At 46.3% G+C, this 11,715-nt stretch overlaps 1 protein-coding gene across 4 annotated transcripts; it reads left to right on the forward strand.

Annotated features, from left to right (window-relative positions):
* The first annotated feature begins 2,242 nt into the window (after positions 1–2,242).
* On the forward strand, positions 2,243–10,712 carry LOC138149038 (WAP four-disulfide core domain protein 2-like). Of its 4 annotated transcripts, XR_011165222.1 has the most exons (5): positions 2,273–2,703; positions 3,128–3,259; positions 6,942–7,094; positions 7,605–7,659; positions 10,539–10,712. XR_011165222.1 is itself a non-coding variant. In XM_069071863.1 (4 exons), the coding sequence occupies exons 1-3, from the start codon at positions 2,607–2,609 to the stop codon at positions 7,091–7,093; spliced, it is 381 nt and encodes a 126-aa protein (XP_068927964.1). In that variant the 5' UTR covers positions 2,274–2,606; the 3' UTR covers position 7,094; positions 10,376–10,712. The 4 variants fall into 4 exon arrangements, 3 of the variants coding, with proteins under 3 accessions (XP_068927965.1, XP_068927964.1, XP_068927963.1); XM_069071863.1 differs by lacking the exon at positions 7,605–7,659 and having other exon boundaries at positions 2,274–2,703; positions 10,376–10,712; XM_069071862.1 differs by lacking the exon at positions 7,605–7,659 and having other exon boundaries at positions 2,283–2,703.
* Positions 10,713–11,715: the final 1,003 nt, after the last annotated feature.

Below are 11,715 nucleotides of genomic sequence, written 5' to 3' on the forward strand. Positions count from 1 at the left end.
TTTTTCTAGGATAAACTATATCTCCCCTGTTTAGCTTTTTAAATCCTATGTTTGCTGCTGCTCTTCAGTCATGTCCAACCCTTCATGACCTCATTTGGGGTTTTCTTGGCAAAGATCCTGGATTTGTTTTGCCATTTCCTTCTCCAGCTCATTTTACAGATGATGAAACTAAGGCAGTCAGGTGACTTGCCCAAGGTCATACAGTTAGTAAGTGTCTGAGGACTGGCACTCTATCTCTTGCTGCACCTAGCTGTCCAAATAACTTGACCCCTATCATTTCAGTCTCATTGGCTATTACTCTCTCTTCTTCACTCAGTGATTCAGCCAAACAATACCTTCACTCACACACCATCTCCTTTCTCTCTCATCATCATCCATTCCTGGAATGCTTTGCCTTCTTATCTCAGCTTTACAGAGTAACTCTCTTCTTTAAGATGCATGTCAGCCACCATTTTCTACTCAATATTTTTGTTGATTCTGCCGACTTCTAGTGTCCTCCCTCCCCTACGGTTTTGTATGTGGGTAAAGTTTGTGTGTGTGTATACATACATACATACATGTGTGTATATTTATGTTTTATATACACATATACAAACTTTTATATTTATGCTGTATATATTTTAATATATACTTGTAGTTCCTCCATTAGAAAGTAAGCTCTTAGAGAGTAAGAACTGTTTTATTCCTCCTACTTATATTCCTAGTGCTTAGCACAGAGCCTGGAACATAGTAGGCTCCTTGATAAATGCTCTTTGTCTCCGTGACTTGCTTGCTTGATGCTTTCCGGCTCATTAGTCTTTCCTAAAAGGTGTTTAGAACTGAAAACAATACTTCAGATCTGTTCCCACTGGGACAGAGTATAACAAGATTTTTACCTCACTAGTCCTGGGCTGGAAACGGAATCCCATCTTTTTCATGCCAACATTCTTCTATTCCTCTTGTATGACACACAGTCTGAAGAACCGAAGTGAAATATTGCACAAAGGGTAATGAAGAAGTTCGTGGTGGGTATGCTCAAGCTGCTATAAATAGCCTGGAAGAAACTTCCAAGAAGAAAATGAGGAAAATGGTTCACATGAATTCTTTAAGGATTTTTTCGTGTAACATGAATTATGTTGTGTCTTTGCATCTTATACCTCATTAGACAAAAGGCATTATGAAGGAAAGGCATGGAGTATGGTACCCTGAACAAAATAGGCAATAGAGGTTTGTCAGGGAAGGAAGGAATGACCTCTTTGCTCAAAGATCCTTTCCAAGATGGAGGTATTAGAAGAGAGTAAACGTTGGAACTGCTAGCAAGTGGCATAAATTTGTTAAAATTGAAAAAAATGAAATGCGGGATGGAGTTGGGGGGGATGGGTGTGGAAAGAAAGTTTCCTGGTCTTCCGGTAAACCACTTCTTTGGGGTTTTGCACCCCAAACACTGACTTAACAGACACCATTCTCTCTTCTTTGTTCCCCACCCCCGCCCCCATCTTGAAGGGGTGGGGTCGGGTGAGACAGGACCGGGGATATAATACTGGTTGCCTCTGGCTCGGGTCTGGTTTCCTGGTGCTGGAGTAGGGGGGAACGAAGCCCGAAATTCCGGGATTCCGCAGAAGGAGGGTGAACAATAGGGCCCCTTTGAGAGAGGCCTCTTGCACCACTAGGTCAGTGCCCACAGAACGGAACCTACCAGCGAGAACCGGCTGCCGGAGTTTCGGTGCCTGCCCTCTATGTGCCCCTGCCCGGGAACTGAAAAGTTTGCCTTGGGCTTGTCGCTCCCTCCTCCCATAGATGTTGACTGTTCCCTGACCTCAGAACAAACAGAAGCCTAGCTTGGTCACCTCTTAGCTGCCGTGGGAACGGCCCCTCCCTGAGCTGGCATGTCCTGGCGTCCCTGGAGGTAATCAGGGGCTAAGCACACCTGAGCGGGAAGTGGGGGTGGGGACGCGCTTCTACGCTCCTTCCTCTGGCTGATCCCCCAACTTGTAGGGCAGGACCATGTGACAGTGCCCCCACTCCCCACTAAACCACCGGGAGGCAGAATCTCTGATATCCCCTCTGGGGATATCCCTTCCTATCTCCTACCCTATTTTAGTTATTTCTCTAGTGTTCCTGTTTTTCCTAGCCCACAAGGGTCCTGGAAATGGGGAAAATGAAACCCAGGAGCCTGGAATGGGAATCCAGGAGTGCCTTGGCACTCAATTTTATTTAATCCCAGCCAGTGACTGCCTGTGACACGTCTTGCCCCCTCCCCCAGAATCCAGGACCAATGCCTCGACATCTCCTCTACCCTCAAAGGATGGAGTTCGCCAGCCCAGGGTGAATAGGGTTGATATAGGGCCTGGGGACTTGGGGGTGGGCCCCAAGTCCGGCTGGGCTTGAGACCGCTCGGCCAAAGAACGGCATTTCCTGGTTCCTACCTGGGCCAAGTACAACACCTGATCTTGGGGGATTGTGAAATGGAATGACGTGGGAGCCGGACCTCACCATCCTTTCGCCCCCACCCAATCCCCCTCTCCTCAACTGGCTCCCTCCCCTCCCTCGCCTCCGCCCCGAGCGTCAAGGTCTCTGTTTAAATCCCCCACTGGGAAGTTCATATCTAGAGCCCTTGCAGCACCATAATGGCCAGCAAGTTCTCCCCCTTCTCGGCGTTCTTCAGCGGCCTCTTCCTCTTCTTCTTCCTGGGTTTGGCTCCTGCCATCGGTCAGAACCATACTGGTAAATATCAAGTCTGGGAGAGCGGCAGGTGTTATAAGGGGGCAGGACCCAGCACTACTTCGGGCTCGGTGGGAGGTGATGGGGGGCCGCTGGACCTGATGTGGGAACCTGGGGACTGCAGCAGGAGCCTTGGGACCATCCCCGGGCCCAGACATACAGGGACCTCCCAGGGAGACGAAAATGGAGGACGGGGCTTAGATTTGCCCCATGGGTGTTGGTAGAAAGGAGTTGGGGTCCGGAGATGGGGGACTCAGAGGCAGCACGTGAAGTACCTGGGAGCTGGAGCTATAATGAGACTCTTGGGGCACCGGGAAACAGAGATGAAGGGAATTCTGGACCTCGAGCCAGAGATTGAGGATTTCGGACTGTAGGTGAGAGTTGGTGGGTGGGGTCCTCCCTGACCTCCCTTTGCTCTTCCGAGCAGAAAAGGTAGGCGTGTGCCCAGGGGTGCTGGAGAGTAAAGACTGCCCCGTTGAATGTCGCACTGACGAAGACTGTCCCGACGTCCACAAGTGCTGCACAGCTGGATGCACGTCGGTCTGCACAATCCCCAACGGTACCATGCCCGTTCCCCCTTCCCGCCCCCCAGGCCCTCAACTCCCTAGCCTCCCCAGCCAGGGCTCATACCCAGCTGTTCCTCAGTCTAGGGGGGGTACCCTGACAGGGGCAGGGGTAGGACTTCGGGAGATCTGTTTCCTCAACCGCTCTGGGGGAAGAACACAAAGACCCCAAATACCTCCCCTCCCCTACTCTGAGTTTGGCTTCCCTCAGCAAGCTTTTTATGTATAGCCCTCCCTAGTCTCTCTGGTGCGTGACCGGTTTCCTGGCTCACACAGGTGGGCTATTGTTCCCAGAAAGCCTGAGGTGGGTGGCAGAGGGACGCACCTGGGGAGGGGGGCTGTTTGGGAGGCATTTGGGCTGACTGGGACCGACTGGGACCGACAGGTTCTGCTACTCCTATCGAAAACTCCCACAGCAAAGTATTCAGATCCCAGCGTGACCCCTGGGAGCAGGGAGAAGCGGCCTAATTACCTGGTCCCTGCTCTGGATCCTGCTGTGGGGAGGGAAAGACAAAAGGATAGGATTGTATCATTTCCTTCGTAGAGATCGTGTAATCTGATCCCTAATTTTTCAGAAGAAGAAACTGAGAGGGAATGGCTGGTTCAAAATCAGTAAGAGAATTGAAGTTAGAGGACCTAGTTTCAAATGAGAGCTCTGGGGTTACCAGATTCAGCCAGAATTGTTTATTTTTTTTGGAGGGCAATTGGGGTTAAGTGACTTGCCCAAGGTCACATGGCTAGTTTTTGTCTTAAGTGTCTGAGGTTGAATTTGAACTCAGGTCCTCCCGACTCCAGGGCTGGTGCTCTATTCACTGCACCACCTAGCCGCTCCTACAATTGTTTATTTTCTGTATCAGTATTTGCCAGAGTTTACCTCAGTGCCTGGTTCATACAGTAAGCATTCAATAAATGCTTGTTGGATTGAATTGAATATTCAGTACTAGGGAGTTTTGGGTTCCCATCCTTTGCTCTGGATGCACTTCTCCCAATCTTGCATCCCCACCCTGAGGCTTCCTGAAGGACTGAGACTAGGGAATCCTAGGAAAGGAGCTAAAATAGGCAAGAGTTAGGCAGGGCTCCTGGGAAGGGGAGTAAAGATGCACTGAGGCAAATCACTTAGTCTCTTTGGATAGGGAAACTTCGTCCTTCTAGGGAGGGTGAAGAGACACTTTCAGGACCTCCCCCCACACCCTACAAGACCCCTAACCTCTTTGGTCCTTCCTTTTCTCTTTCATAAAAAAGAGGCTGGACTAGTGGACGTGTTAGAGCCCCTTCCTGTTCTAAATCTATGATCTTAAGTAATGGCAGAGTTGGCATTACAGCCCATCTAAGTCCATTTTTTCTTTCTGTTCCATCAAGCTACCTTCTCAAAGTTAAATAATTAGAGATAGTTATAGGTTAACTGGAAACTGGGGGTGAGATTGAAACCAAACAGAAAATTAGACCTGAGAGATCAGGAAGAGATGAAAGAAAGCAGATGGTTTTGAAGCTCCTCCCTAGAGGAGCTGTTGTCTCTAAGGCAAAAATGGGTAAACTAAGGCATGAAGAGGGAGCCAGAAAAGTCAGAAGTAGGCTCCTGCATTAGAATCAGGAACCTTTTTCCCATCCCAGATTAGGTCTCCTCATGTCATAGGGTGAGTGGGATCTTCTCCCCTTGGTTGATGGTGACCCTGGGGAATGTAAAGGACATCCTTTCACCTAGCTGGGGAGAATTTACTCATTTGTGCTGGTAAGGCAAGGAAGCTTTGTTTTTAATGACTTATATTAATAAATAGTGGAGGAGATATGCAGAGGAGTGGGTGGGAGTATTTAAGGATGTGTGTGTGTGTGTGTGTGTGTGTGTGTGTGTGTGTGGTTGTGTGGCTCTGTACAAGTTTAGATGAATGGCTGTATCCATATAGGTTAGGGTTACCAGGGCTGCGTGTGAGTGAACTTAGAATGTGTAAGAGTATGTGGGTGAACTTGGTGTAGGTAAGTGTGTTGTGTTGATAAACATGAGTGTGTGAAAGTGTGTGGTGGGGATGTTTGGGGTGGGGTAAGCACAGATAATCAGGGTGAGAGTCTTAGAAAACTCTTTGCCAGCCTTAACGTTCAAAGCAACTCCATCTCTGAGTTCCTATAATGGGGAAAGGGAAGCCCTTGCCAGGAATTGGGATTCTTGGGAGCTAGCAAGCAATGTATAAAATGAGGGGTTTGGGCTGGCTGACCTCTCAAGTCTCTTTCAGGTCTAAATCTATGATTTTAGGATCCAATGTATCAGCCAGTTGTCATTTCATCTATGCCTAGCTCTGTGCTAGGAGGAGATAAGAAAAAGCCATCTAGCACAGGGTTTGCAAATTGAGTGCTAAATTTAGTTCAATGAATGAATAAATAGAGTCAGGGTTGACTCATAGCAGCTCTGTGAAGGAGGCAGAGGTTGTCTTTGGCACCCTGTTTTGGTGCCTCTCCCCAATCCTTGAGGTAATCGTCCCATCTTGACAACTCTCAATAAAGCATAGATAGATAAAGTATTTATTACTATGGTCCAGGAATTGTTTCAAGTACTGGGGTACAGAAAACAGAAAAGAGAATCTTTATCCTCAAGGATCTTATAGTCTCATGGGGGAAGACAATACCTGGAGGGTGGGGGGAGAAGAAGGGTAAGACTTCTAGAGAAAGGCCAGAGAGTAAGGGAGTGGAACCAGGAGTAAAACAACCATACCCTAGAGACCTTATAAATGATGGTCCTAGATCCTAGAATGTTGGAGGGTAGAAAAGAGTAGAATTGAAAGCATGAAGTGACAACTGGAAGGAACTTTAGAGATTGGTCCAGTCTCCTCATTTTGCAAAAGTTCAGAGAAGGAAAATGACTTGTCCAAGGCCACTCGGTTGCTTAATAATCTAGCTGGACAAGAATTTGTTTCTGGATTTCCAGTCTAGAATTCTATTTATAAGCCCTATGATTCCCTGTGCCTTCCTCTATCCAAATCTGTACTAGGAGAGGCTTTGCTATCAGGTCATCTGTTGATAACCCTTAGGTATTGACTTCCCCTATTAGACTAACCTACTTAAGGGTAGGGACTCTCTGCTTTTCTGTGACAATGGCCATCAGTGGGTCTCCTTTCCTGATGGAATTGAAACCTTCTTAGTTTCATTTCAACCTGTGGAATAAAAAGTACTATCTCCTGGGAAAGGGGGTCAGTCATCAGGGTATAGGTAGAATTGGAATTTGGGGGATCTAGGGGTGCCTTCCTAGACACCTTAGAATCATACCAAGAAGGCATCATGATTGTGAGGAAATTGAGCTCTGATGAAAGTATTCATGGTTATTATTTTTTAACATTCATTTTTAAATTTTGAATCCCAAATTCTCCCCCTCCCTGAAACCCTTTCTCCACCCACTGAGAAGGCAAGAATATGATACCCATTAATACATGTGAAAAACATATTACAATATTAGATATCTTGCCAAAAAGATTATTTTTTTTTAATAATGCGTCCTCACATTTCTGTTATGCTTTTCATTTACAGAATGCTGTTTTCAGTGGTAGAAAGCTCAGATATTAACCCCCTCAGTTCTTCCACTAGACCCTTCCACTTCTAATGCTAAGTTGGGGGATTTACGGCCACATATCTGCCAGGGAGTTTTGCCAAGACTCCAGGTTTCAGGAGCTCTGCTCCCTCTCATTCTTTCCCCAGAGAAGAAGGGTAAATGCCCCGATAATGACAGTAGCATCTCTATGCTGGGGATTTGCAAGGACGAGTGTTATGGCGATTCTGATTGTTCTGGCCCACTCAAATGCTGTATCAATGGCTGTGGAAACCATTCCTGCCTCACTCCTGACCACTGAGGTGGGTGGGGGTACGAGGGGAAGGGGGCTGGGCAAAGAGCTAGGCCCTTAAAGGGAAAGTCCTATGGGGGAGGGGAGGGACGGAATGACCATTTTTTTTCAGGGTCTACTGTGTGTTAGGCACTGTGCTGAAACACTTTTACAAATATTGTCATATTTGATTCTATTGCTCTCGGGGTCCAGGAAAGCCTTGAGGCAATGCTGGGAGGATTCAAGTGGGCAGAAAGAATCGGACCCTTTCTGGAAAAGTCCTATTTTCCAGTCTCAGATATTTTTCTATGGAAAGAGTCAAGGGGGAATCCTTGTCTAGAGGACACTGGCAACCCTTATGGGCTAAGAAAGCCAGACAGCATGGTATAGTAGAAAATGTCCAATGGGATGTGAAGTGAGACCACCCAGGTTTGTCTCACTACCTCATGATGTGACCATCAGGCAGTCACTTAACTTTTCTGGGCCTCAGTTTCCTAATGGGGGATGGTTTCAATGACCCTTAAATTCTCTTTAACTCCAGGGTCTGTGATCTCTGGTCCTTTGGAGGTGGTGCTGGAAAGAGTTCATTCAGAGAGGTCTGTGTGAGCAAGGGGGTAGTTGATGGTAAGAGGTAACAGGGAGGGGTCTTGGCTTGGCTGCCTCCCAGGGATGGGAGCTCTAGAAAGCTAAAGCTTTAGCTTTCTCTGGGTTGATGTTTCCATTTCTTTCTCTTAAAAAAATTGAGGCTTCACAGAACTCACAGCCTTTACTGCCTCAGTATTTGATATGGGGCCTCCCTGAACTGGACTTGTAACCAGAAGAACTTGTTCCAAAATCTGTCACTGCTCCCGCCTTGCCCTGGAACTCTGAGCAAGTCACTTAAGCAAACTGGGCCTTAGTTTCCTCATCTATAAAATGAGGATATAACAATACCTGCATTACCTACCTTACATGGTGGTAATGAACATGCTTTGTAAAAACCTAAAGGGCTAAATAAAGGGAGACTCTTTTTTATTAACTTTACCCAAAAAATAGTTTTTGTACCCATGGATTATTAGGTTACTTTTGTTTAGCCGTTCAGTGGTGTCTGACTCTTCATAACCCCATGTGGAGTTTTCTTGGCAAAGATACTGGAGTGATTTGCAATTTTCTTTTCCAGTGGATTAAAGGCAAACAGAAGTTAAGTGACACAGCCAGTAAGTATCTGAGGTCACATCTGAACTCAGGTCTCCCTGACTTCCTGCAACTAAGTTGCACAAGTGGATAGAGTGCTGGCTCTGGAATTAGGAAGACTCATCTTTTTTTTATTTGGGGGTTTTTTGTTTTGGTTTGTTTTTTGATGGGGGGAAAGGCAAGGCAGTTGGGGTTAAGTGACTTGCCCAAGGTCACACAACTAGTAAGTGCTAAGTGTCTGAGGTCAGATTTGAACTCAGGTCCTCCTGACTCCAGGGCCAGTGCTCTATTTATTCACTGTGCCACCTAGCTGCCCAGAAGACTCATCTTCTTGAGCTCAGACACTTCCTATCAGTGTGTCCCTGGGCAAGTCACTTAGCTCTGTTTGCCTCTGCTTCTTCATCTGTAAAATAATCTGGAGAAGGAAATGACAAAGCACTCCAGTACCTTTGCCAAGAAAACCCCTATGAGCTCATGAATTGTTGAATGGGACTGAAAAAATGACTAAACAATAACTGCCTGACTCCAGGCCCAGCGCTTTGTCCACTGAGTCATCTAGGTGCCTCTAGCAGGTCACTAGACTTATATAAGTGACAATAGACAAATAGGATCCTTGGCTCAATCATCAGAGTGGTTCAGAGGATTGTGTCCTGGCCTTGGAATCAGGAAGACCTGAGTTCAAATCCTGCCTCAAACACTTAGTTTTGTGACCCTGGACAAGCCACTTAACCTCTCTCTCAGTTTCCTCATCTATAAAATACAGATAATAATAGCATCTAACAGGGTTATTGTGAAGTTCAAATGAGACGATATAGGTAAATTGATTTCAAACCTTATATAAATGATAGCTATTATTGTATGTAAGTCTTATGAAAATGATCACCATTATTGATTAAAGATGAATATAAATAAAGATGGCTGGATGGCTCCAACTGGAGACTGCCCTTCAGTCAGTCTCTTGCCAGCTCTGTCATAACTTCTGAGATTGGGGGTCCCCTGACAGATGTCTTCCAGTGGCCTTGAAAGGAATCAGCCTTGTGGTCACAACTCACTTTGGTATGTTGTTTTATATTAGTTTACAAAGCACAATACTGACAGCACCTCTGTGAAGTAGAGAGGGGGAGGCTTACTATGCCTCTCTCATGAGGAACAAAGCTAAGAGTCAGAGAGGGGAAGCTACCTAGTAAGGGCCAAGAATGGAGTAAGAGAAGTCGGGTTTAGACCCTGGCTCTCCTACTTACTCCCTGGGTGACCCTAGGCAAGCTACCAAATCTCTTGGGCCCTTCATTCGGTATCTGTAAAATGCCTTGGGCTTGAATGCTTCCAGCTCTGTATCTCGTTGGTTCCATGGCCCTGTGAAAGGGCAGAGCTGGAACCTCAAACTCAGGTCCCTGCACTATACTGTCTCTCTCCCCCAAAATGATCCTGGTTCATTTTCAACAATTCTCCTCAGTTCATAAAGTGCGTTTTTCACAGCAAATCTGTGAGGTCAGCGGTGCAAGTAAACATAGATTTCAGAGCTAGAAGGCAACGTCCAGCCCAACACCTTCACCTTACAGAAGAGAAAACCAAAGCCCAGAGAAGATGTGATTTCCTAAAAGCTCCATGGGTATAATAAGTAGCAGAGCTACCATTTGAAAGCAAGTCTTCTGACTCCAAATCCAGTGTTCTCTTCACTATACCATACTCTCTCCACTTTACTGCAGAGTAAACTGAGGCCCAGAGAGGGGAAACGTCTTGCCCAAGGGCATCATTGTTATGGTTTGGTTGTTTCAGCCATATCCATGACCCCATTTGGGATTTTCTTGGTAAAGATACTGGAATGGTTTTTCTGTTTCCTTCTTAACTCATTGTACAGATGAGGAAACTGAGGTAAACAAATTAACTGACTTGACCTGGGTCACACAGCTGGTAAGTGTCTGAGGTCAGATTTGAACTCAGGAAGTTGAGTCTTCCTGACTCCAGGCCTGGCACTGAGACCATCTTGTCCTGAATAGGTGTCTCCTCCACAACATCCCCAACAAGTATGTTCACTGAGTGACTTCTCTTAAATGCATTCAGTCATTAGGGAACCCATTAGCTCCTGAGGCAGTCCATGCCACTTTTGGATAGTTGGAAAGATATTTGCTCTTACCTTAGGTCTTTGTTGGAACAAAGGTCACCCTGATCCTGGGAACTCCTGGACTCTTTAAAGTTATACTGAAAGTCAATGATCTTCCAGCACTTCCTGACAAGCTGCTGAAGCTCAAGGCTTCTGGACCAGCTGTCCTTGGTTATGATTATTACCCTTCTTTCCTACCAGCACCTGGACAAATCCAAGAGAGAAAGCTGCTCACTGACCTATCCTCTGCTCTGTCATCTTCTGGGTCCTGGGACCCCATGCTGAATCAGCCTCTCCCTCCCCTGCTGGTCTTCAAGCTTCCTTTCTGGGGCTGAGCATGCATAACCAGTATGTCAATAAAAAGATTGGTCCCTATACTAGCAGCACTGTGGTGTCATGTCTTGGTAGTCTCCAGGATTGTGGGTGGGTTGTTGCTAGAATTTTGGGAGGGGGTGTTGGGGAGGTGGAGAAATAGGAGAAGTTGGAGAAATTGGGTTGAGTACTGGGCTGTACATTGGGCAAGACTGCAGAGCCCTGGAATCCCAGGAAGAGCAGAAAGCTCACATTACCTTGTCTGGTCCACACCTTATAACTTCCACATCAGGTGATCATCCAGCCTCCATATGAAGAAGATTAGTGAATGCCTTCCCAGGTAAATACTTTCCATTATTAGAAAACTCTAAATGGAAGTTATTTCTTCCATCAAGATAAAATAGGTCTCTCTGCAACTCTCCCAACTCTTATCCTGTTCAGAATACAACTAATCTCTTGTTTAGGATAGCCCTTCAAAAACTTGAGGACATCAATCAAAACTTCCTTAAATCTTCTCTTTTCCAGGATAAACACCTCCAATTGCTACCAGTGATTCTCATGTACACTGGGCATAAAGCATGGAACAGAGAGAGTGCTGGCACGCTTGGGCTTATCCAGCCCAGGGTCTCTATACCCTTAGGCATATGGCGTCTTTTCTAGTCCTATCAGCATTCTACTTGCCTTTCTCTGGACTCCTTCCAGCCTTCCTAAAATGTGATGCCCAGAACTGAATACAGTATTCCACATATGATTTATATAGGAGAGAGAACAGTGGGACCATCGCTGAGAATCACTAGAGAACAGGTTAGCTTTTTGACTTGGGAGGTGAAATAGTCAATGAAGGCAGAGGGTTATATAAAGTTTGATTTCGGGCTGCATCCTGTAATTTAATCTCACCCCTACTATTTTGTAAAAATTGAAGATGGTGAGGAGGAGCTGTTTAGATGAGGCCAATCTCTCAGCATCCCCTAAATCCAGCCTCCAAGGGAGACTTGCCTGCGGTTGCACAGATAGAGATGGGATAGGACTTGGGTGAGTCACTGGATCCCTAAGGGCCACCAGATTT

This window comes from Petaurus breviceps, unplaced genomic scaffold (genome assembly GCF_028583685.1).
Source record: "Petaurus breviceps papuanus isolate PSGF00001 unplaced genomic scaffold, PetGlider_PUasm1.0 90845, whole genome shotgun sequence".
Classification (NCBI taxonomy): domain Eukaryota; kingdom Metazoa; phylum Chordata; class Mammalia; order Diprotodontia; family Petauridae; genus Petaurus; species Petaurus breviceps.